Consider the following 25,963-nt stretch of genomic DNA (forward strand, 5'->3'; position numbering starts at 1 on the left):
TATGCACACTTAAAGTGCTCATATTATGCTCATTTTCAGGTTTATAATTATATTTAGAGGTTGTACCAGAATAGGTTTGTGGTTTAATTTTCAGAAAATGCCATATATTTGTTGTACTGCACATTGCTGCAGCTCCTCTTTTCACCCTGTGTGTTGAGCTTACTGTTTTTAGCTACAGAGTGAGGCATCTCACTTCTGTACCATTTTTGTTGGGAGTCGCACATGTGCGGTAAGTACTGCTAGCTTGTCAGTTGCAAAGCATACGGGAGTGCCATTCTAGCAGCTAGGCAAGCATTATAACGTGTGTTACAAAGTGAAGTAAAGGCTGGACTACAATAGAGCTGTTTGGAGCAGTTTGTGAACCGTGTTTTCTGTTGGAGATGGTAAGTCCCTTTGGGGTGGACTTTGGGCTTTTTCACTTTGTAAACTTATAACGTGCCCAAAAAGATATATATTTCACAATAAAGTGAAAACGCCAAAAAACCTAATATGAGCACTTTAAACTGAATATTATTTCATTAACAGAGGCATAATATGGTGTTTATATTGGATCCACCTTTTCACATTCCTGCCTTAAGTGCGTAGTGATAGGATTGGAGATTGAGACAGACTCATTATGGCTGAGTGATGCTTCATGACATCTGGCTGAGGCTTGTTTCACAACAGGCCTTTAGTGAACTTCCTGCCTAACCTGACAACAGTGTGTGCCAGTGACTTGGGGAGAGCAGTATTCAATATCATTATAGCAGATAGTGACTGTTAATTGTGACCGTTCTTTCAGTCATAGTAAGCCAGAGACGGTTGGTGGTTGAGGGCATCCTGAAAAAAGAGCTCTATGTAAATGATAAGATGGTCTGTCTAAAGTAAATGGTAAAGATTTGAGTGGCTGCTGTGCTTCTAGACTTTAGCATTAAAAAAAACAAACGTTGCTGACATCGTAGACGAAGCTGACGTCTTTTTGCCGTAGAGCCATTATCCCTCAAGTGGATGCAGCCAAACAACTGACATTTTTCTGTGACTGTTGGAGAGTTTGTTTGCTGTGGGCTTTTGTTGCTACACTGGAGCAGCCCTGTTGGTTTGTTTAAAATCAGTGATGTGAGATTTATCTCCGAGGTTACGGTTGGTTCTGTCCAGACTCATGGACCAGTGGACTAGAAATTGACTACTTTCTGTACTCATTAAAAGAAGAAATGGTTGGATAATCATTAAACTAATTACAGTGAAGTTGATAAGGGAAATGCTTTAAAAACTAGTGGTTTAAAGAACAATGGATGAAATGTGTTATGTTGCAAGCTCTCATTTAATATGAACAGAAATGACGGGAAAAGTCAGGATTTACAGAATGAGTTGTACATGCATATTTGTCTTTAAACATCCTTCTGGGCCAATTCAATTAATGTGTTAAACCAAATTATGATAGAAATCAAAAATAATGTCATTAACCGTTTTGAGACATGACCTCTATATAACTTCTTCTCATCTACCATAATAAAATGCAAACTAAACACGATGTAAAGATGTTTTGAAGTGGAACTAAATCTACTTTTCCCAATTGCCAAATCTTTATTTTTATTTATTTTTTTATAGTCCCATTGCCTATTCTCTGGTTTTCTTTTTGGCTAAATATTACCTTGAGAAAAGCCTATCAAAGATTTTATTCAGTCCTCATCTCAGGCTTTCAGCTTAAACTGATTAAAATGACTGAATATTCATTAGTTTGATTCTCCACTCTCCTGTAATCACTGTACTGGAGAAAGTGGCACTTTATAAAAAAAATAAATTAAAAAAAAGTATCCTAAATGAATCACTGCTGCATCCTCTTAGGAAAGTGCTGCATGCAGCAGTTGGGTGGCGGTCCTATTGATGAGTCTTTAATCTTAGCGGCCTGCAGGAGTTGCTGATGCTCTTAGTCGGAGCTCAGAGAGCGAAAAGAAGCTGTAGGGGCATTTATACACTGCAGTAATTTAATTATACAGGAATCTAAATGCATTTCTTTTTGAATGATTTTTAAATGTCTCAACTGACAGCAACGCTGTTTCTATTTGTTGTCCTAGAGTATGTCTTGTCCTCTTTAACTGTCATAGAAAATATAGTAATCATTTAATATCCTATTGTCAAGTTTTGAATATGATTGGCAGCCATCTTGTCGGTGTATAATGCCGTATGCGTTGGATTTTGCTCAACGTTTTGTAGTCATATCTTCCCCCTCTTTGATAACGGCGTGTTTGTGCTCTCCCATGTAACCCAGCTGTGGCTCTATTGCAGATTTTGACCCCATGCTCTGCTTCTTGAGAGGCTGTGAAATACTGTGTTGTCAAGTGCAAATGCCCTGTTGTAGTCCATTTCAAATTGGAGTTTCCTTAAAGTGCCCATATTATGAAAACACTTTTTCTGGGATTTGGGGTGTTCTTTTGTGTCTCTGGTGCTTCCACACACATACAAACTTTAAAAAAAAATCCACCCATGCTGTTTTGAGTGAGATACGGTTTCTGAATGTGTCCTACCTTCAGTCTCCTAGTGAGCTGTTCAAAATCGGCTCGGACTGTGACGTCACAGTCCGAAATGAGCTGGCTAACCACAACCGTTAGCTCGTAGCGTTAGCATGCTACGTCGTTCTCAATAGCAAAGCACTGCTACAACACACACAAGTTCACCATAATCTACAAAAGAACTACTTACATGTGCACCCTCATTTAGAAGTCTCCCAGCTAATCCTGCCTTGTAACTGACCAAAGTTGGAGAAACAGGCTAACTCTTTTACTGTCTCTAGAGTTAGCTAGCTGACATGATCTACATCTGAGCTACTGGCCATGTGCGAGTGCAATCAAAGATGGTACCGAAGAGGTCTCACTCTGTAGCTAAAACGGAAACCAGGTGAAAAGAGGATCTGCAGCAGTGAGAGAGAGCTGTGCAGTACAACAAAAATATGGTGTTTTTTGAAAATTAAACCATGTAAACATATTCTGGTACAACCTTAAAATACAGTTATGAACCTGAAAATGAGCATAATATGGGCGCTATAAAATGTCAGACTGAGAACAGCGCTTCTTTCAGCTATTTTCACTTTCAAAGTTTTAATTTAACAAACATCCTCTTAAACATATGACTAGTTCAAAGTCCAGTCGTCTCACAATCGTAGTGGAATGAAAATGGACACGAGAGAAGTTCCCTCCAGTCTTGTCTGTCAGCAGCCTGTACTATATGTGATCAATAAGTTACTAAACTCACTTAAACTGACAGCTGCTTGCTGTATTGGATGGCTGTCTGGCCGGTTTGTTTGTCTGTTGGTCCATCTGTGAAAACATGAATTCCTATTTGTCACCAGTGACTTTGGAGGCCCAGAAAGCTCGGCAACAGTGGCGAGACTGGTCAGCAAAGGGAATCTGTCTGTATGGAAATAGTGTGATTAGGAATGTCAAAAGATAGGAACTAGACAGAGGAAATATTACAAAGGAGATGATGAGGGGAATTCTCACAGGGAGACTGAATGATGTGTGTAGGGAAAAAAAAGGCCTTGATCTTGGAGCGAAAAAGACGGTGACCTACATTGTTAAAGTAATGTGATTCTATTTCTGGGGAAAAAATTAGCTTTGAGCTAAGAGCAATAAATGATAAGTTTAACAGAGTGGATTATGTTGACATAAATTAGGACGGATGGAAGGAGGGCTGTTCTGTAGATGAATGTAAAGGTTGATGCGTACAGAAGGAAATCTTTACAACCAACAAGAGGAGAAAAAAAGACAATGTGATGAGTAAGTGGAATGGATGAAGAGGGAAGTGGTGTGAAGTGGCCATGGTACACAGATAGAAAAAGGGAAGGTGAAAGTGGGAGAGAGGAAGAGGGGGGGGTATTTTTTTTACAAAGTGCTTTTCCTGGCAGGGAGTCTGTGAAAACCTCTTAACAGGCTCCATTATGCAAGACAGTCTTGTCCATTGTCTTGAGTGGATAGTCCTGATCCTGACAAATCAAATCTTTGCCTCACTCACACTGCGGCATTTGTTTAAACCCAAGTTATTGAGCTGAAGCCCTATACTAAGCATCATTAAGACGCAGGAGATTCTACTGGAATTTCTTCAATTTAAATGGTAGTTTTTCCATTGTATGCATTAGATTGGTTTCATCTTACTAATCACCAGAGAAGAGTTTTGAAGCATTAACCTCGGTCATGTGCGTTATATGTTAACACTTTGCCAAAATTGAACGATAAAATGCATTGTTTTGTGCTTGTTTTAAAATTTGATTTTGTTGGCTGCATATCACACACGTCACACACAATATTTTAGCCCCCTTCCATGTCCCACACAACTGAAAAACACAAAGTCCACTTGTTGACTCACTACAACTCAGAGCATGACCTATGATGACCGTGTTGCCATCTCTGCATAACCTTTTCCCAACTGGTTATGTTTTGCTTCTTACTCCTCTCCAGTTCCCGACCCTCCTCTGATTGACTTATCCAATAGCAGGGTCTATAACGAGGCCTCGATCTGCTGGAGGCTGTCTGATGACCACCTACCTACAGATCACCAAGTGCTTGAATACCGCCGGTGGGTGCAAAAATACAAAGAAACAACAGCAAGAGAAGAGTGGAGGACTGTGTTGAGCCACAGATGAGCTATAGGTTTGTGGGGAAAAATGTAAATTATTTGACTATAAACTCCTTTTTCCCCAGACTCGGCGGCCCGGGCCAATCCCCGTCGCAGGAGGACGGTGAGGACAGTGGGGTCTGGAGGGCTACAGACCGGGTTTATGGTCCCAGCACTGTGGTGTGTGACCTGGAACCTGACAGCCTGTACTCGTTCAGGGTCCGAAGCTGCAGGAACTCGATGTTCAGCCCCCACAGCCCTGAGGTCACCTTCCACACACCACCTGCACCTGGTAAGCCTGAGAGGCAGGGTGACTTTTTCCAGAAGATTTGTTGCATATGTCTGTTAAGGTTGTAATTTTATTGTTTGTTACCTCACTTTACAAACCTGCAGTTGCAAGTATTTTAAGCTTGCCTGACAGATGCGAGATGGAATTCATTAAAAACCATCATTATCCCCAACCATCTGCTGAAATTTAATTCAAATTGTATCATCCCAACAAGGGACTGTGTCAAAACCAAAAAGGAAACTCCAAGGCACTCTCTTTTAGAAAAATACAAAGCCTTTATTTATGGCTTAGTCATCATAAATCTTAAAGTACTCCGACACGTTTTGGCATACAAGCCTTCGTCAGGGAGTCAATCAATTTCCCAAACAGGAAGAGACCTTCTTATACGCTTTCAAACAGACCAATCAAGAAACACAGCCAATGAAAAGCCTTAATTTTGGTAGAGGAGGGTTCAAAGTTGTAGGGTTATAGAATGACCAATAGATGTCCTCATTGGTCATAAATAGACCAGTGTATTTGACTACAAATCAAGGTAAAATTCAAAACATGTACAACACAAATAGAAATGGACCCAATTGAAAAATAAACAATATGGTTTTAAAGAAACCCTGAGATCAAGTTCTTAATTTAAGCCTGGAAAACTAGTAGCCTGCAGTTTATCAATCCAGAAACTTTCTCTCTGGTTTAGTTGTTGTCTGTCCCCTTTCCTCAGTGACAATGGAATATGATCAATTCCACAGATCTGTACGGTCGATGGATCACTATTATGGTGTTCCCTGTAGTGCCTCGCCATAGGATAGTTCATGTTGTCCGTGCGAATTGCATATTTATGTTCTGCCAAACGGTCCTGTAAACGCCTCTTAGTCCTTCCTATATAAAACACTTTGCACTCAGGGCATTCCAGTCTGTATATAACAAATACTGTTTTACAGCTTATGAAGTGGTTGATAGTAAACTGTTTTAGGGATACAGTATCAACAAAGGTTTTAGACTGTAATACATTTGTACAATGATTACTGTGTTGACATTTATATGACCCTTTGGGTTTAGATCCCAACCAAGTTTGTTGGCCTTCTGGTTTCAAATGGCTGCGGACCAGTTTGTCTCGAATTATAGGACATCTCCTGAAAGTGACCAAAGGTGGCACAGGAAACACCTGGCCAAGGGGACTGTGTCACTTTGATTTATATTCTGCTTGGCAATTATTTCATTCTCCTCGCTCTGGACTTCTTGCGCTAATTATTCATGCTGTATCCTATGGTATTGTCACTAAGTTTTGACAGACTTCAGACTCCACATTTTCCCCTCCCAGGACAGGAGCCTGCACACATGCCATGTCACTCCCTGATCTGATATGGCTGTGCTTTGATTTGTGTCCTGCACAAGCCTTGTCATTTGTGTTTCACATTCCTGTGTTCTCTGGTTCGTGTAAGACTGAGTGGATGGATTCACTGTGCGTCAGTAATGAGGTGAAATTTCAGGCCAGGGTGAAAAGCAGATGACAAAACATGCACTGTCTCTCTATACACACACCGCTACTCATGACGAAGCATGAGTGGACACAAATGTTTGCATGACATTGCAATATGTAAGCACTTACTTCTTTGCTTGTCAGCATTTATCAGTCTTGATAGTCATTTGGTGAGCAGTATGAGGTAATTCGGCCCCTCAAAGCCTAAAATGGAACCAGCATATTTAGTGGCTAATATGGTCGTGTGAAAAGCACATTGCTGCTGAACCCACAGATTTTAAGGTCTGGTTTGAGCTGAAACGTTTTTCTGTCCCAGGTGCTGCCATACTATAAATATCTGGATCTTCTTCTTAAAGGGGTGCTACGCCGTTTTGGCAATTTCTTCCCTGTTTTCTCGCTTTTTGCTCGCAGGTTTCTCTATAGAGCTCCACCTACAGCTTCGGAATAGATATTTGGCAGCACTGTCGTAAACTCGTTGGCTCTGCCGGCGGCCCAAAGTTGCAAGGGTGGTTTTTCGGCTCACAGGCGCTAGGGGGAAGTGAGACGGCCACCATTCAACCCGAAAAAAGTCCTATAACTATTCCAATGACTCCGAAGCCGTTCAGTTAAAAGTAAATTAAGCTTAAAAAAAAACTGCATAGTTCCCCTAACTGGATGTCAAATTAAAATATTGTTGCTTTGGAACTAATTTCATGCATCAATTACATTTGCCCCTATTTTTCTTTATTTATTAAATTACCGGTACATTATTAAATACATTTTGCAACATGGATGTCGCTATCACCATTTCATATTGAAAATAAAACCCAATGACAAGACTTTAATCTTTAGAGAATACAATATTGTATGCACCTGTTTGCTTAAGTTTCTGACATGGCACTTGATTTGGTATTAGATTTAGGCATGCTAGTGGTGAGTATCAGTGTATCCCTACTACATAACTTCATAACAGCATTGCTGCAGCATTGTTGTCTGTTCATTGTTCACCCTTTAGACAGGCTCACATTATCTTTATCATGGCCTAGTTGTTGGAAAGACTTCCCTAGACATATGCAAATGAACTGGTCTTCCCCAGTGTAGACCTTGGATTACAGGGGATGGTTGAGTGAACAGGCATAATCATGTTAGCCTATATGTATTCTGGATTATTGTAATTGTGGCCTCTGGCCCATAAACTATTTATAGAATGCATTTAATGGAACCCAGATGATGAATATAAATGACAGCTGCACCTAAGACATGAGGATAGTTTCATGGCTGTTCTTCATTGCGTGATGACAATAGGGAGTAGGTCTTTGTGTAGCTCTTTAAGATTGTGCTATAGCGCCCTCATGTGTCAGCTATTGTCCCCTACCCCTTTTACAAGCCTGTTTATTCCTAAAAGGGAACAAACTACTGTCTTGCACAAGTTTTACGTGCTCACAAATTCTGTTTTCATTAGAACTTAATCAGTTTTTTCTTTTCCTACCCTTTCTGATTTCATATCTCTTATCCTCTTCTCCTCCACCTTCCTTTTCCTTGTTTTGTCCACCTTTCTGTCATTCTTTCTCCCATTTGTCCATCCTCATTCACCCTCTGTCGCTTCACAGCTTTTGGTTTCTTGTTCAGCGACAAGTGTGGCTTCAGTACGGAGCGGCTCATTCTAAACAAGCGACGGGACACTGTGGAGAGCGTAGCAAGCATGGCCTTCCTCCTTGCAGCAGAACGTGTGCAGACGGGCAGTTACATCGGACTAGACTACATCATTGGAGATATGGGCATCTCCCAGGGAAGGTATGCTAAAAACTGACAACTCTAGGACTTTGTATAAAAAAAAAAGTTGTGTCCAGCAGAATGCTTAATTTGCTACATAAGAAATTACTGACATTGAGTGAGCCTCAATGTTAGATTTTGTCTGGCAGTGTAGCACACAATGTGGAAACTTTCTGGTATCTTGTTTATTAGACTAGCAATATGTCATGCTGTCTGGATTTAAAATATTAAGGAGGAAGCCGAGATGGAACTTTATTTTCGAGCACAAGTTGGTGGGATTATTAAACTGTCATTTCTGTACTATTTTTATTGTCTTTACCTATATTCAGAAAGTCACTGTACAGTGATTTCCACCAGGGATGTCAGAGGACAAATCAGAAAATTAGTGTATCAATGGGTCCTCATAATTTCCAGTCTTTGCAGTAAAAAATGTAATTGCTCTTTTGTTTTGCAGACACTATTGGGCCTTCAAGGTGGAGCCGTACTCCTACATGGTTAAAGTTGGAGTGGCCTCTGACACAAAGCTGCTTGAATGGTTTCACAATCCAAGAGATACCAGCAGCCCAAGGTAAGTGCAAGCACATGTCTACATACACAACACATGGCTAGCATCTACAATTTGTCCATAATCAACAGACCTGGAGAAACTAAAACAAAATTGTACACATTCAGTTTGTCTTTACTTTTTGCATACCTGACTGCAGCACAGACACAATCTCAGCCTGGAGATAAGTGTGTTTGAGTCATACCTAATCCTGTGATGTAAGTGAACCAGTATAAACTTGTAAAGAGCTTACTCTCAGACAAAGCCTGCCTTTCTCACTGGATTAGCTCATGAAAAAGCATGTAAAGGAACACATTTATTAACATAAATACATTTAAATTCTATGGTAAATATAATGTATGCAATGGGATAAACGCCGGGCAGCATTCAACTAGTCATTTAAAGGTCAAGTATGCATTTTCCCTCTAAAGAACTTTTTTTTTATTTTATTTTTTTTATTTAAGAAATATGGAAGTATAAGTAATAGCATAGTCTTTTTGTTTGTTAAAAATCTTACATTTAAAGGTTGACATGAACAAGAATTCACTGGTTCAAACCCGCCAATATATATAAATATTAGTATTTGGCAGAATTGTAAATTGAATGTATTTGTGTGCATTGTCAGACAAAGCAAAACCTTTTAAATACGTTAACTTGGAAAATTGTGATGGGGCTTTTTCTCTATTTCCTGACATTTTATAGACTAAACGATTTAATTGAGAAAATCATTAGTTACAAGTAAATTATTCTTCACACCCTGGGATAGAGCATCATTTTTTTATTTTTTTTATTTTACACATGATTATGATTCTGTCTTTGACATAGGTTTCAAAACATGCCCATCTGTCCTCGCTCTTCATCTTCTTCTTCCTTTCATAAGGTACGACCATGACAGTGGACATGACAGCGGCAGTGAAGATGCATGCTATGAGCTCTCCCAGCCCTTCACCCTCCTCACCCTGGGCATGGGCAAACTCTTCATCCCCAAGACTTCTTCATCCTCCTCTGCCTCCACAGCAAACGCGTCCTCCGGTGACCCTGGCAACCGTGTGCTACCCATGCCACAGCGCTTGGGTGTATGTCTAGATTACGACGAGTGCCGGGTGTATTTTTACGATGCCGACACCATGAGGTGCCTTTATGAGAGGCAGGTGGATTGTTCTGGAACAATGTATCCAGCTTTCGGGCTCATGGGCAGCGGCAAGGTTCAACTGGAAGAGTTCATCACGGCTAAGAGACTGACCTTCTGAGGAGGGATGGAGCATGTTGATGCATTAAGACCTGCATCTGTTTAATTGTTGGCATGTTTTTGGAAGTTTCATTGACAGGGTGATGGGGAGTATAATCCAAATTTTTTTTTTTTCTGAAGGTCAGATGAGGCAGATGTGATCAGGGCCTTTGGTTCTTAATGTGAAAATAGGATTTGTGCCAGAGACTGGCCTATTTAGAGTTGGCGTGTATAATGTAGGATTCATACACAAGAGTATGATGCTGAATATTAGTGTCCACATACAAATGTCTTCAGAGGTTGGTACATGGTATGTGAAAGGTCTTCTCTACATACCAAAGGCTCTGTATCTGTTAATTGTATTTGACCTGGTTTTAATTGCCAGCTACGATCAGCTGTTATTGTATCAGAATTGGCTGCAAAGTTAGTCTGCAACTACTTAAAATCTTTGTTTTAAAATGAGACGCCTTTGATCTTACACTGACCCTTTTTGTGTCAAGTAGGTTTATAGATTATTTTGTGTGTTTTAATTATTGGGTGATCTTTTTTTCCTTGGCTCTTTTCTTTAACTATTTGTCTAAATGTAGCAGCATAGGTAAGATGTAATCTTTGTGGACCTGAAAGCCTTGTAGCTACTATGAAGCTAGTGCCTTTGTGCCTTTTGTTGTATTTTTAGGAAATGGGTCCCTTAGTTTGCTCTAGCAAGCGGATGTTGGTGTCATTGCACAAGCATTATGGAAATACTTAAATATGAGTTTTTACTGTAGGTAGTTTGATCACAGACACTGGTGTCAAAGTTATAACAGTTAATGGTATTTATTCTACGCATTTACTCTTGACTTCATCACAGAAAACACTACTTTTCCTTCTTGTCACAGTTATGTTCAGCTGTTTTTGCACAATATGATGAATGAAACTTCGCACATGATAAACTTAACAATCATCACATTTCAATCACTACCTAGTTTAGCTTCTTCACTTTAAATGTTGTAGACATAACTGGCACATTGATGTCTCACAGTGACTGTAACATTCACAAAAGCGTTCACCTTTCCTTACTAACAAAAGGTAATCCTGGAGAAGTTACTTGGATTTTAAAGCCTCTCCCTGTTTGCACTGCACTGCATGTGACTCTAGAACACCATAAAACCAGCCAGGTACCAGAACACTGTACTTGTGGTCAACGTCCGTTTGACAGCTGCAAAGTCACAAATAGCCAAAGCGTGTTGGTCCTGGTGCTGACTTAAGTGCAACACACCACTCTGTGGCCTAGCAGCCTTTAAACACAGTTTAAAACAGCTATTCAGGTTCTTCACAAGAAGTGCTATCACAAAACGCGCTGTTCAGTACCTTTACTATTTAAACCACTGTTGACTTGCAGTGCAGACACTTGTAAGTGTAGCTTATTAGTATGTCACCGGTGAGTTGGCTATCAGACGGATCACCTAAATGGTTGATTGGCTTTGATTAAATCAGCTCAGTTATCCAAGTCTAAGAGAGCACACTACAGACTGACTGTTTACTGGGCAACCACACTCGGTTTTTGTATAGATGTATACTGTATATGTGCCTGCACATGGGTTTGTTTGTACATTCATGTTTATTTTGATTTCTGGAGGGTTAGGGTAATCGGTGTGAGTGTGTGTTTTCTCAGGTGTCTGGCCCTGATTGGGACCCAATGCTACCTACCTCTATCTGTCAGGCCTGGAAAACCTTAACTACTGTACCTTTCCTCACAGAAACACGTTTGGTTTGATTTGCAGCTTTGTTTTGCAGCTTTGTAACGGTCTGTTCAATATCTCTGCCTTCTCTTTAACGTCAGATAATGAGATGATATTTCTACAATTTTTGGATTTAACTTCCATGTACATATTAATCCAGAGTATATTATTTTCAGTGAAAAAAAAAACATCTTACATGTTTATTAGCTGGTGTTTGCTTGTGCACTTGAAAGAGTATCACTATTGGTGGAAATTACTGTAAGCGGATGCTACCCTGTTGTCAAGGGAGTGGTTTTCAAATGGTACTAACAACCTTTACTTCCTCCTTTTTGTGGTGTTGGTTTGATTAGTCAGTTTAAATGTTTTGGTTATATGATGTGGACCACATCGAGGGTTTTTGTTTTGGGTTAAAAACACTTAAGTTCATGATCTTACATACAATGAAATATTGGATTTCTGTGATTGTGCATATGTCTCACAGGTGTTTCTGTCAACTATTTTCACTCCAATTTTCCGAGGTCAGACCTGAACCTTGATTCCTGTATTTTAAAACGGACTGTTTAATCCTCTTTAAAACACGTCTATGCATTTATGAATTTGCAGGACAGGTTTACGGTTTTATTTTCATCACAGAATGTATTCATGTTAATTACAGAACAGACAGCTGAATGTTTATTTTTTTATTTTTCACTCTGGGTCATAGCACAGTTTTATGTAGTTAGAGAAAACTGATAAAAGGCGTGTAATCTCAACCTCTCATCTGCTTCTAAATTTAAATGCATGCTAGCCTGCTTTTCAGTAATTCATTTAGAACCAAATATTTAGCAGGCTGGCTCTCAATTTTATTCCAAGCTAGCACTTTAAAAATCTGTAAGATATCAGCAGCTGTTTGGCTCTGCAGGTGTGTATAATAAGTGTGTGTGCAATATTACTAAACAGGCTGTAGGAAACAGTGTAGACAGACATAAGCCTATCAAGACAATTTGCACTGTTATAGTTTACTTTGTGGTTTAAATAGGCTTTTCCTTGATACAAAACACTACTTGACTTGTAATTGTCTTCTTTTTTTTTTTTTTTTTTCTCTCTGTAACACTCTGAACTCTAAATAAGTGACTGTCTATTTGTCCCTGTGTGTTTTCTCCAAAGGATTTGGATATGGTGGATTTCTTTATGTAGTATGTAATGATGTGGAAATAGTTTGCTCTGATTCCTGTAAATGCTACACTTTATTTTGCTGTGGGGATTTCAATAAATAAAACTAGTGTTTTTAAATCTATTTTGTCTTTTGATATTGTTGATGTATTTTTTGTAGTTGTATAGTACTCAGGTTCATTTTAACAGATGTGGAATGTGCAAATGTTTAGGCAGCCTGTTAGTTACCACTTACCACTAAAACCTACTTTAGCAGAAATCACAACCCCCTATGTTCAGAAATGCTGTCTTGCATGCAATGCATAATTGAAATCTAATCACACATCTTTCACATGTACATATTTGGTCAATGTGGAAGCATAGTAAAACCTTAAATAAGTAATGTGTTGAGTTAAGTGTAGGATGTCTGTCTTGTCGTACATCTTTGTAGTTTCACTGGGACATTTGCTTCCAGGAATGGTGCGTTGATGTGCATTACACAAAACATATTAACCCTTGTTGTCTTACCGTCGACTATGCAACTTCTCAAATCAGAAAATTTGGCTTTTTTTCCCTAACATTTGTGTCGCTTCTTTCAATGTTTGAGGTGGGGGTTTTCCACTAACACTAGTGTATATATAGATCACGAACACCAACTTATTAACACTAGTTTTACACTTAGTTTTTGGAATTCATAGTCCATAAACCTCATTATGAAATTATAGCCCATGTTTTATTTAAAAAAACTCATGAATGATTTTGACTAATATTAGAGGACTGTATGTTGATGGATGATCACAGACTGGTGTATGTCAAAGTCTAGTCAGGATACTGTTTTGAAACCATTTTAAAAAAAAACCTGCAAAGAACATTGTATGGAACCATCCAGGTTATTTTGGGGCAATTTGGTTAAAAGAAACCCAAATTTCTGACATAGAAACTTTGAAAACCGGTCCAATTTGACCCAAGGACAACATGAGGGTTAAAAGATTAGAGGGACAGTTACAGTATGTTCTGAAACCAATACACAACATTATTTAGTTTATTATTGCTTTGCAAATTCTGCATGTACAGTATATATTGTTGCAGACTGCTATATGCAGAATCATGAATCTGCTCACAATCTAATTCAATTCCCTTAGGTGTTAATTTAATTTTGTATTTAATCTATTTAAGTCTACCTACTTTATTTTGTAGCTTTTATTTTATTTTTTTCATCCTTCATTTTGTATATAGTCTACTAGTATTATAAAAAAAAACAGCTGAATATAACGGTGACAAGAAGGAAAAGTAGTGTTTTCTGTGATGAAGTCAAGAGCATTTTTTGTTTTAAATTATTTATCTATTATCTTACTTATCTCTGCAGTGATTAATGTCCATGCGTCAGATCAATAAAGTATGATTTATCTTAGCTTATACAAAACAGCAGGCTACACTACGCTATGTTTAATTACCATTGGAGAAAATATTGCAATTTTAGGGATACAAAGTGAATGCCAAATCCATGCAATGTTAGGCTGCTGTTTTAATATTTAGTGTAGGCTTCTATGTATGAGAAGAATCCATTAAAGATGGATTTATTGACGATATTCGCCAGAGAAAGACAGACTCGTCCATCCACCTGCTGAAGGATGCTGAGCAGGGGGGAGGATGGGAAGAAGGAGGAAGAGGAGGCGGGACGTCACGCTGTGCACGCTCGCGGCCTCTCGTTGCAACGCGGAAGAGACGAATGAGGAAACTAGACTCCACGTCACTGAGGTGTAATCATATCGGCGTTAGTGCAACACAAGGTGCTACCTCAGTACGATTTCAGAACCACTGTACACTTCCAGCTGTCCTCACATAGGACCGGATAACTCGTATGACCGCAAAGCGAAGACATAGTCAGCTGTTTGTGCATAGAGCGGCGTCAGTAGAGACACTGGGAAACCGCTGAAGGTAACGTACGTCTGTGTGTTTGTCCGCTGCCTGCTAGCCAGCCCTGCTGAACCACCGGACCGTGCCTGCTACAGTATTTCCTCTGAGCACCAGTGACCTTTACAGCTTGAAGAAAGCGATACATAGCGTTATATTGATATATAATGTCGTAGGGAACATTAGCGCCAGAGCTTAACTGCAGCGGTTGAGTGTCAGTGACTTGACCCAGCTAGCCTGGATTTAAGGTCGGCAGGCTTCAAAGCGTTGTTGACGTTTCGGTTTGACAGTTGTTGATGTCACGCTGTGCTGCTGCTGCTGCTGCTGCTGCTGCTGCTGCTGCGTTTACATGCATTTACTGCATCTCATCTCAAGCAAACTGTATAAATCTGATAACTGGCTATAGTTAATTCGAGGGCAGAATAAAAAAGCACCCGGGCCGTTGGACAGTTGCAAGAACTGTTGGTAAAGCTGTAAGTACACAGTAATTACATGCTAAGGCCTATATTCTTTGATTTTTGATGCTTTGGACAAACGTGTAGTACTAATCACTAATTACTAATCACACTAATCATTAGGCTGCAAGGTGCCACTATATCATTAACCATTTGTAAATATAAGAAACATGTTTTCAGTAAAACCTTAAAGGGAAACTATTTCTCACATAGAGACAAGTATTTACTACGCCTGTGAAAACTGTTGTAAAATGCTCTGTAAAGTCTGACTAAATAACCCGGAAGATTTATAATGTAAAGGCACAACCCATTTTTCAGCCCTTCTGTATCTGCTTGTGTTGTCCAATTGGCAGCGTGTCTCTCTCTCTCTATGCCATGTATGTGTTGTCAAGTTGGTGAATGTTTTACTCCGTTAGCTTGTGTTCTATTTTCATTTGCAGCATGTTTTCTAAAGGCTACGTGTAGTTGTCAAAGTCCTTGCTTGTGTTTTGCTTGTGTTTTGTCTATTTGCATGTGTTTTGCAGTGTGTTTCCCTGCCACCCTAGCTTTCATTGTTAACACTTACAGTATCCAAATGTCAAATTGATGTTCATATAATGGGATGTGTAACCTGAATTAGCAGATGTTTTCAGTCTGCAGTTTCTGTTTCTTTAGTGACCCCAAACAAGATTGTTGCCATATGTTTAGAGTAGCAATGTTTCCATTACATTCATCATTGAGTCCCTGATTAAAAAGGTGTCCTCTTGGTCAAGATAGCTTGTTGTTTTTACCACATGTCCTTGCTTGCATAGACAAGGTTAGCAGTTTTGTTATGCTATTCCTTACATAGGTTGCAGAAGCTAACGTGATATGTTGATGATGATATCACCTAGTCTGGTTATCACCAGACCAAGCTCAATCTTTTAAGATTGAACATTAGTCTGGGGAGTCTGCTCTGTATTTTCTACTGCACAAGATGCGTGATCAACGGGCATAGTTCAATGACTCTGTACGCAAATAGTCCTTCAACCAATCAGACCGACAATCTGGGTGACGTAGCAGCAACAGCGGCATCAACGAGTTGCTGCGCTTTGGTGGCCGCTATGTTGAATGTAAACAAGAAGCTGCTGGGTCGCTTCTTTATCATCATCGTGTTAAACCCGCTAATAGCGCGCCAGGTGGATAAGCCAGTTTGTGATTGGTCCCCGCAAAATTGTAACGGAAGCAGGATTGATAAATGTACAGGTTTCCAGCCTGAGCTGCAGTGCGAAATCAAATCGCCCGCAGATCGGGCTGGGTTTACCCAGTCTAGATATCACCCATTGAAGCCAGCTAACTCCCTCTTTGAAAACACACACCTGCTAAAAGCAATCCCCCCCTCCCCCAGGCTAAAATGAATACTTAACCTTACTTTGGTAGAGCCACTGTGTTTGTTAAAGTAATCGCAAGATGCCATATCAGTCACAAGGATACTATAAAAGCTTTTATGAAGCATATTGTTTTCTGTATTAAATTTCAGTCAGTACTAAGTACAGCCGTACAGTGTTGCCTAATATTTAATCTTCCATTACATGTAATGACATTATGGTTAGTATGTAATGACAATTGGGAAAAAAAGATCCCGACGAGAACCTGTTTTATAGGAAACGCCCAGTTATTCACACCCCGATACACACCTTTTATTCTTTCACACCGACAGATACTTGTGTATTAGTGTAAAAGTGTAATGGGATTGGAATTTGGACCCATACATTAGCCTGCTGATATATTATAAAACTAGTGTAGTCTCAGGCTGTAGAGTGTGCTGATAAGACTATGCAAACTACACAGCAGTGCAGGAATAAAATAATTCAAGCTAAACTGATTTAATTGGCACATGTTGTGATCATTAGGAGCATACTAGAGCTATTTATTTTAAAACAATGTATTACCAACATATTTTGAATATTGCATGCTATAATTGCATCATGACAGTCTGCATTTGTAATAGAAAGATGGCTCTACATGCAAGTATGATGGTGCAAACACCAATACTCTGAAAGGCATTGAACTGAACACAAACTTATTGAATAGAAGGACTTCATATAAGCAGTCAGCACCTATCTGTGAAAATAAAATGTGTTGTATCTTCATGGCTCTTAATGAAAGCTGATAATATTGACAACAACTCTTTTAAAGTAAATAGTAGGGTAAAACCTCTTAGGGTGTTTCTGATTTGGTACTGATTTGCATTGCGTTATTTACCCGTCCATATTGGCAGCATTCATTTGGTTAGCATTTTATCATTTTGGCTCACTGTGAATGTGGACAATTGCTTGGAAAAAAAACTACTAAAACGGAAGAGGAACTGAGATGAGAAGTTTCTAACAGGTAGTCTCACTTCTTGTGCACTGGCCGAGCAGTGAGGAAGTGATCACCTGCTTCGTTGCAGTACTACCTCTCTACAGTCTCCTATTTTTGTAAGCCCTTAGCGTGGGCAGACTTCATGTGAGGTAGCCCACACTTTTTCACGCGGTGATTTTATATCATGCTGGTGAGAAGTGTTTCAATGACATAGCTGCATCAGGTCATTATGTACAGTAACATAATACGTATACATGTGCATCAGTCCAACAGTGAAAGTAATGTGAGAGTATCTGTCTGACATTTTAATACTCACTAGGCCTGACACCTGTACTTGACACCATTGCTTAAAAGAGTTGTATTATTACCCCTGATTGGTAAGAGATGTTCTCAATCTGTTTTTAATCTCTGTCTAATTTGTTAGAGGATGTTTACCTTGTCTTAATGAGCTAGGTCAGAGTGCCGTGACCTCAAATGTGGTGTTGACGACAAGCAACTAAGCGCAACTGCTGGCTCATCCGAAAAAAAGGAAGTCTCAAATGAGTGTCAAAATATTTGACAGGGCTGCTAACCTGCAGTGTATTTTGACTTGCACAGAAGTGGTTCAGGACAGTTTTTGTGGCATTACTGTAAATGCTATTGGCCTTATATATATATATATATATATATATATATATATATATATATATATATACACACACACACACACACACACACACACACACACACACACACACACACACACACACACACACACACACACACACACACACAGTACAGGACAAAAGTTTAGACACACCTTCTCATTCAATGTGTTTCTTTATTTTCATGACTATTTACATTGTAGATTCTCACTGAAGGCATCAAAACTATGAATGAACACATATGGAATTATGTACTTAACAAAAAAGTGTGAAATAACTGAAAACATGTCTTATATTTTAGATTCCTCAAAGTAGCCACCCTTTGCTTTTTTTGATAACTCTGCAAACCCTTGGTGTTCTCTCAATGAGCTTCATGAGGTAGTCACCTGAAATGGTTTTCACTTCACAGCTGTGCTTTGTCAGGGTTAATTAGTGGAATTTGTTCCCTTATTAATAAAAAAGCAAAGGGTGGCTACTTTGAAGAATCTTATACACAAAATGCTTAGGAGCACAGTAGGAATGTATCAGAATCAGCCATTTTTATGTACCAGTGCCCGTTGAAAATGTGCCCGTTTGGAACGGGCCAATTGCTTGACCTGTGGTATTGCTGCTTGTAGAATGCTTCAAAACCAAATTGTACCCCAAAATGACTTACAGAAGGACGCCAAACCACTTAATATGCAACTCCACTGTATAGCCTGACAGTGTAGGCTACTACTTCTACATCAGAGAAAGACATTGTGCTATATATTTACCTGACAGAGAACGCTGCAGATTCAGAATGTAATCACAAAATATCACAATGAAAATGTGGAGTAATCAGACATTAGCCTCATGGACTCATGGCCCCTCCACCCGGCTGTTATGAGAGCTGAGTTAATCAACCACCAGAGTGTGTGTGTGTGTGTGTGTGTGTGTGTGTGTGTGTGTGTGTGTGTGTGTGTGTGTGTGTGTGTGTGTGTGTGTGTGTGTGTGTGTGTGTGTGTGTGTGTGTGTGTGTGTGTGTGTGTGTGTGTGTGTGTGTGTGTGTGTGTGTCCCGAGAGAGAGAGACGTCTCGTGTCGTATGATCATTAACAAATTCAACCCTTCAGCAGAGGTGTTCATTTCCATACAGGTCTAGTGGCTTGACGGTTAACGATGTAGTACGGATTTGATTCGCGGGGGTATTTTGGTGGCGGTAAATTTATTACTGTTATAAGTTAGCAGTAGACTTAATTAAAGGTGCTCTAAGTGATGTGATGCGTTTTTTAGGCTACAACACTTTTTGTCACATAACACATCAACCGACTCCTTGCGGTTATTGGCTGGAACTCTGTTTGTTATGGTTCATGGTGCAGTTTGTTTTTGTTGGCGTTTGTGGAGCCTGGGCTGTCTAAAGAGACCGTGTTTTTTTACAGTGTGTTCAGGGGACAGGCAGCTAGCGGATAGTGAGGAGATGTTTGCTGTATGTGACAAAAAATGTTGTAGCCTAAAAAAACGCATCACATCACTTAGAGCACCTTTAACCCGACCCAGGGTGAGTCTGATGAAAACTGATGTGTCTGCCCGGTTCAGCTCTGAGATTTTCTCGCATTGCACAGCGCTGTGAAGGAATAATCTCCGAGATTACATAATGTTGCCTAACTCTGTTTAGAAGTGAATGTAGGCTACAGCTTACAGCAAGTTAATACTATACTGTAGTGTCTGGCTTATATCCAGCAATCATGTAGCTAACGTTGGAAGCAGGAAAAGAGTCAAAAGAGGTAGTAAGCAACTCTGCAAACACTTAAATGATTGTAGTAAGTACTGTATGGTCTGCTTTAGATTTTTCCCTATCTCTGTCTCTCTTGCTGGCCCTCTGGCTCAGTCTTGTCTCTTCATGATTTCACTGTCAGATAAATATTAATGGCAATAGCATGTTAAAGAGATGTCTACCCTCCAGGTCTCATACCAGCAGTAATTTCATGCATGTGCAGACTTTAGACAGAACTGAAACCTAATTTCTGTGCCTGACAATTTTTTGTTTTGTTTTGGTACAGATCATGCTGTTTTACCTCGAAATAAATAAATATAAAAAAATAACTGAGATGTCTCTCTTATGTTAGATGGCAGGGAGGTTTAGGGTTAAAAATATTAGTTGACTGAATGACAAACTCAACTTCTCCTCTGTCTGTGACCTTTCACATCCTTTATGCTTGTCATGTACGTATGTACCAGAAACAGAACTGCACCTCAGCTAGGAATCTTTAGTATGCAAGGTATTATCAGAGTTGATAACCACATTATACCTATGGAAAAAAGTTTGTTTTGCTTTTTAACGTTTTCAGGCAGTTTGAGTGTTTTGAAATGTTTTCATCACACAAGCTTCACAGGGAGATAGTCTAGCAGCAACAGGATAAACAACAGTTTATACATAAATTACCAATACCTGAATAGCAAAAATCTATTATATATATATATATGATTAATTTCATTATCGATTAATCCATCCAAGTTTCTCAAAGTCCAAGGTGATGTCTTGTCATGTTTTATCAGTCTAAAACCCAAAGATATTGAGTTATATGATATAAAAAAATAAAACACCTTTTTCTGTTATTTTTTTTATTATCAAAATAGTTGACAGGGATTTTTCTGTCAGAAACATCTGCAGCAGCAACTTGTTTTGACTGATTCAGCATGGGAAATGTGATCTAATAATGTGAGATTTCTCACCACCAACAGTCTGTACACTAAAGCACTGTATTATTATTATTTTTTTTTATTAGAAGGTTATCAATGAACAGCAATCCTTTAGTTTTTTGAGATTTTTTACCTGCCACATTAGAGAGCGTATTGCATGTCCAAAGTTGAGAATGTCACAATTATTGAGTGCCGCATCACTTCCCAACAACAAATTGAAAACATCTAAGCTAATCTTTTTGTCCGGGTTCGTGTTGAATGTGAGTCTGTGTTGATGCTTGTTGTAGCCGTTAAAAGGTGTTTGTGTTTTGTTGTTCCTCAGGGTGCCCCACTGCCTTAGCTTCTAGATGGGTGAATCAGGCTCACGCCGCTCTACACTTGTTTCCCGCCTGCCAATCTTCCGCCGCAGCAGCAGTAAGAGGCAGGAGTCTCTCCCCTCCTCTCCGTCTTCGGGGGGACAGGGCAATGGCGTCCACACCTCTTCACCCTCCAGCACCAACTCCAGTTCTGGCAGTACCGGGAAACGCCGGAGCCTTTTCCGAACTCCATCTCTCAATTTCTCAGCTAAACGGAATAGTGTTCCACGTGTCCAGCCTATTAACCTAAACCTCACCCCCCCGCTGACACAGAGCACTGACACAAACGGGAATAACCAGCAGGCGATAACAACGTCATTGTCAACAGGGTTCAGTGAAGGCGGTGGACGCCCCAAGTCACGCCACTCGTTTGGGTTTGGCAGCCACAAGCAAAAGAAAATCCCACGCTCTCAGACCGAGGATTTTGAGAAAGTATCCTCCTCCTCCTCCTCCTCCACAGCCAATCGAAACGTATTCATTAACTGCATCAGTGGCTCAGGGGCCAATGAGGGTGACGACTCTGGGTTCCTCGATGACTACAGCGGCGGCAGCAATAACAAACGGTCGTCGCGAAAGAAACAGCTGCTGCCCAAATCGTTCTCAGCTCACCACCGCTTCTCCCGGACCTCCGATCACCACAGACCTCCAGAAGTGAATCTGGAACCTCCGAGCTCCACCACCATCACTCCAGGGGCAGGTGGGCTCACCCCGGGGTCGTGGCCAGGGGAGCTGCTTGGCGCTGGAGGGGAGAGCTCACTCCAGTCCCCGATGATATCAGAGGACCGAACCACAGCCATCACCCCTTCAGAGTTCATCCCCATCACGGAGGATTCTGTGTCCGAGGTGGATGCTCTGCCAGCTCCCAGCCCCGGATCTGGTCTAGCCCCAGAATCTGCCTCTGTGCCTGGGCCGGCTGTAGACACGGCTCCACCTGAACCCCCACCTGCTCCAGAGAACTTCAGCGTGGCTGTCTCTAACTCCCAGGTAGTGTGCTCTTTTTACGCTCTTTTCTCTCTTTCTGAATCAAAAGGGTTAATCAGTATAGACAAACAGTATGCTCCATGTCAAAAGTGGCTTGTAATCGTAATGCAACAGCATTTCATTAAAAAAAACAACAACATTTTGACAAGCGTGCTAAATTATCGGAGCAATAAATCTTTCTGCTCGTAAACACAACAAACAGTATTTTTTATGTGTAAAAAGATTGCACTATTAGTGCTTCAGGAATAGACAATACAGCCTTGGATGTCAAAAACCATAAAGGAGGAATATTTATGACATCTGTGCGGAATCTGTGAAATATGGCATAAAAATTGAGCACCAGGCATGAAAAATGTCTGAAAACTGCCCTCCACGTTTCACACCATTGTGTGCACAACTTTTCCTTCTTCAAAGAATGTATTCTATTTTATTTCCTGGCAGAGGAGGGATCTCCAGAAAGAAAAGTATAACAGCTGCAAAGACAAAGCTCTGCACTTAGTCCATTGAATTAAATACGGTATAACTGTGCTATCTAACCATGCACACTTTGTTGCCTGAGGACACCCATATCTGCCTACTAAGTGCATTCTAAAGTTGGTTTTCCTCTCTGTAAACTGTCAGGTTTTTGCATCATTGGAGTTCATAAATGTTCTTGCATTTGTAACATTTTAAAATGCCATTGAAGCATGTTCTGTTTTTTTACACACATTCAGTCCTCTTCTCAGGTTTTCTTCACTCCAGCCCAGTCCAGCACTGAAAAACCTTTACTCCCTGACACCAGCACGGCAAACAACACAGACTATGAGACCGCCATTTCCCTCTCAGAGCCTGAGACAGCAGTTCCCTGCCTACCCCTGCAGGAACAATCACTGGAAGAGAGGAAGGAGAGGTCGGAGGAGAGAAAGGAAGCGAGGGATGAGTTGTCAGCAGAGGAGAAGGAGTTGGTGGAGGAGAGGAAGGCAGGTTACCACACAGAGACCACAAGTGAGAGTGAGGCATGTGTGGTACGCAGCGAGGGTTGTCACTCCAACCCAGAGCAATCGGAAAGAAGGGCAAGAAACATACGCTCTATTCAAGAAAGAGGAAGTTTCTGTGGCTGCCACGAGCCAAGGTCCTCTCACTTGAGGAAACCACATGCAGGTATGAAACTCATGCAAACACTTGTAGGAAAAAAATCATAGATTCACACACACACAAATATCATACACAATTGTACAGTGGGAGTTACAGGCCCGAGTTGATCCCTCATGATAACTGAGACACACAGATGGACTGTGCAGTGATGATGTGTGCGGGCATACAGTATATACAGTATTTGCTGTATATGTAGCCTGTTGCTCGCTATTATGACACATAATGCTTTTTTTGGTGACATCGATGTATCCACATGCTCTTTATCCCAATCACGCTTTTGGTTTACTTGCTTTCTGAATTACACACTCAATTTGCCAAAATAATTTAGCAGTTTAAAGACAAACAGATGACATGTTAATATGTATATGAATATACATACATATTAATATGATGTGATGCCTTGCACCTGCTCCTTCAGTGTTGTTTGGTTGTATTACTTCATTATGCATGACTGAGCAAGTGTGAACAGCATAGTCAATAAGTATCTTTGAGAGTTGATTACCAAGCCTCTCGAAGAGATTCCTCCAGGAAACTGGTAAATGTGTGGGGGGAAAAACTGGGCTAATCATAATCAAAAGTATTATTATACTCATGTCTTGCTCCGCTTGTTTCCACCTTGTAATTTAAAAATACTAGATGACTAGTATGGACAACATAATTTTTTCTCAACTTCCAAATTCTTTGGTAAATCAAAGTTGAGAATGTTTCCAAATATTACAAGAAATTGTACAGCTTGAAAACGGATTTGAAACTCTTGTAGCTGTCACTCCTAGCAGTAACTCAGAGACGGTTAATCTGAAAGAAATGTTCTCAGTCAAATAAATCAATGTCAGTTATTGGTGACGGTAGTGAAACAGCGTGTGTCATATACTGACAATTTATTCCTTAACCAAAGATGATTTGTTACTATCGTTCTCACTTCTTCAGCTGCTGTGACATATTGCAGAGGAGGTTTTTTAGCCCAGGCTTCTCTCGTAAAATAAAAATTAATACATTTGCTGTAAATCTGCAGCCCATTATGTTGTTACAGTTGTTTACCTCATGTCAAATTTTGATCAGACACTGACAAACATGGATTTCTGGGTGAGTTAATTACCTTTTCAGGAAAAGAGATAGATAACTTAAACTCATAAGGAGGTTTCTCTTAGACTAACTAACCATGTGATTAGGAATCAGAGTTTAGTTGCTGCCACTGATAATTTCCTTTTTGCCGATACTGAAATGTCACTTTATTAATTCTCTGCTTGCAGTTTAAACTGACGCCATTATTATGAGATTTGGAAACTAATGAATATTATCAACATTCAAACATGATCAAAATATCATAGTCAAAGGCTAATCAATAATTAGGATTACAATTTAATTTCTAAATATGGACAATTATACACAATCCAGGACCAGCACAAATACTGCTGGAGGAAGTATTTGAGTTATAGTTGACCTGCTCATCTTTCTGTTATATAACAAACTCTGGAAGCCAGCATTTTGCAGTATCAATGGACTATTGTGACACACACAAGGCAAGGCAAGGCAAGGCAAGGCAGCTTTATTTATATAGCACATTTCAGCAACAGGGCAATTCAAACTGCTTTACATAAAACATTAAAGAGCAGTTAGAAAACAATTAAAAAACAATAACACACACACACACACACACACACACTGTCCTGGGTGTCCATGTTTAGCTTCCAGGCAGTGGGAACTACAGACAGACTACAGCAATAACAGAGCCACAAAAACAGAATTTTACTATATTAATTTACGCAAACAGTGTTACAGGCTTCTGGTATGTGTCTGATTTTCCTTTCTTGTTGAAATGGTCTGAGCCTGTAGTAAAATGGTTGGAGATACAAGGAGACATGATGGTGATCATGTGGCTTCTTCAGTGTTTTGTTGCTCAAAAAACTGCAAATATCCATATATCTCATTTTTTCAGAATGAGTTCACAAGAACAAATACAACAAAGAAGACACATACACATAGGGGAAACTATGTGTGTATGTGGTTGTGTGCAAATGTGTGTGAAAGTGGGTTTCATGAAGTGCTGTTAAAGCAAAAACAAAAAAACAAATGTGTTTTTTAACTTTCTCTCAATAAGAGGACTTGGCATTGTATGTCTGTTTTCACATCTTTCTATTAGTAGCTCAAAATAGTGTAATAATAGCAATCTCTTTGTCTGACTAAAGAGTATTTCCCCTGAAATATCACATTCAATATCTAGTTTTATTAGTTTTGTCACACAGCAAGGTTGGTGTAGGTACTCAGATCATTTGAAATTGAAATTACAAAAAAAGAAATAAATACCATCTGACCAAAAAGCAATATGGCTGGAGAGCTTCAGAAAGGGAAGATGTAACTTAATTTAAAATACTGAATAAGTTAGAGCTGCTTTGTCATTAAGTTTTATGAAAATAACCTAATTTCCTACAGGAAATGGGGCTGACTGCTACCATTGGAAATATAATTAAAAAATGATTATGTCTCTGCTTGTGAAATCACTGTCACAACTGTTTCACCTTAATTCATTTGTCTATCTGACTTTCTTCCTCTCGTTACTTGTTTCTTTCCTCCAGCCTCTCTGTGTAGCAGCGTCAGCCCCTATCATGAGGTGATGCGGATGGAAAGGCGTCTTCGCTCCTCATCTGAGGGGGCTGGTGGGCCTCGTATCCATGGAAACCACAGAGATGCCCCAGGCATGGAGGGCTGTGGTCTGCTCAAACACAGAAACAACTCCTCTTCATCCAAACTGGGAAGTCTGGTAGGTCTGTCTTGAGC

The 25,963-nt window shown here is 39.9% G+C and overlaps 2 protein-coding genes across 5 annotated transcripts in view; both read left to right on the forward strand.

The window, feature by feature from the left end:
* Window positions 1-12,335, forward strand: part of trim36 (tripartite motif containing 36) — a 29,777-nt gene extending 17,442 nt beyond the window's left edge. For both annotated transcript variants that reach the window (XM_028578690.1, XM_028578691.1), the window contains exons 9-13: window positions 4,431-4,548; window positions 4,674-4,879; window positions 7,937-8,120; window positions 8,554-8,667; window positions 9,524-12,335. In XM_028578690.1, the coding sequence (XP_028434491.1) occupies window positions 4,431-4,548; window positions 4,674-4,879; window positions 7,937-8,120; window positions 8,554-8,667; window positions 9,524-9,893 (992 nt within the window). In that variant the 3' untranslated portion in view covers window positions 9,894-12,335. The remainder of the gene's footprint in view (window positions 1-4,430; window positions 4,549-4,673; window positions 4,880-7,936; window positions 8,121-8,553; window positions 8,668-9,523) is intronic.
* A 2,091-nt stretch (window positions 12,336-14,426) lies between these two features.
* The window catches only part of ccser1 (coiled-coil serine-rich protein 1), a 126,166-nt gene continuing 114,629 nt past the window's right edge, over window positions 14,427-25,963 (forward strand). For 2 of the 3 annotated variants that reach the window (XM_028579254.1, XM_028579256.1), the window contains exons 1-4: window positions 14,427-14,661; window positions 21,040-22,057; window positions 22,768-23,194; window positions 25,762-25,946. In XM_028579254.1, the coding sequence (XP_028435055.1) occupies window positions 21,065-22,057; window positions 22,768-23,194; window positions 25,762-25,946 (1,605 nt within the window). In that variant the 5' untranslated portion in view covers window positions 14,427-14,661; window positions 21,040-21,064. The remainder of the gene's footprint in view (window positions 14,662-21,039; window positions 22,058-22,767; window positions 23,195-25,761; window positions 25,947-25,963) is intronic. The other variant, XM_028579255.1, reaches the window with a different exon arrangement.

The sequence above is a fragment of the Perca flavescens genome, chromosome 5 (assembly GCF_004354835.1).
Source record: "Perca flavescens isolate YP-PL-M2 chromosome 5, PFLA_1.0, whole genome shotgun sequence".
Taxonomy (NCBI): Eukaryota; Metazoa; Chordata; class Actinopteri; order Perciformes; family Percidae; genus Perca; species Perca flavescens.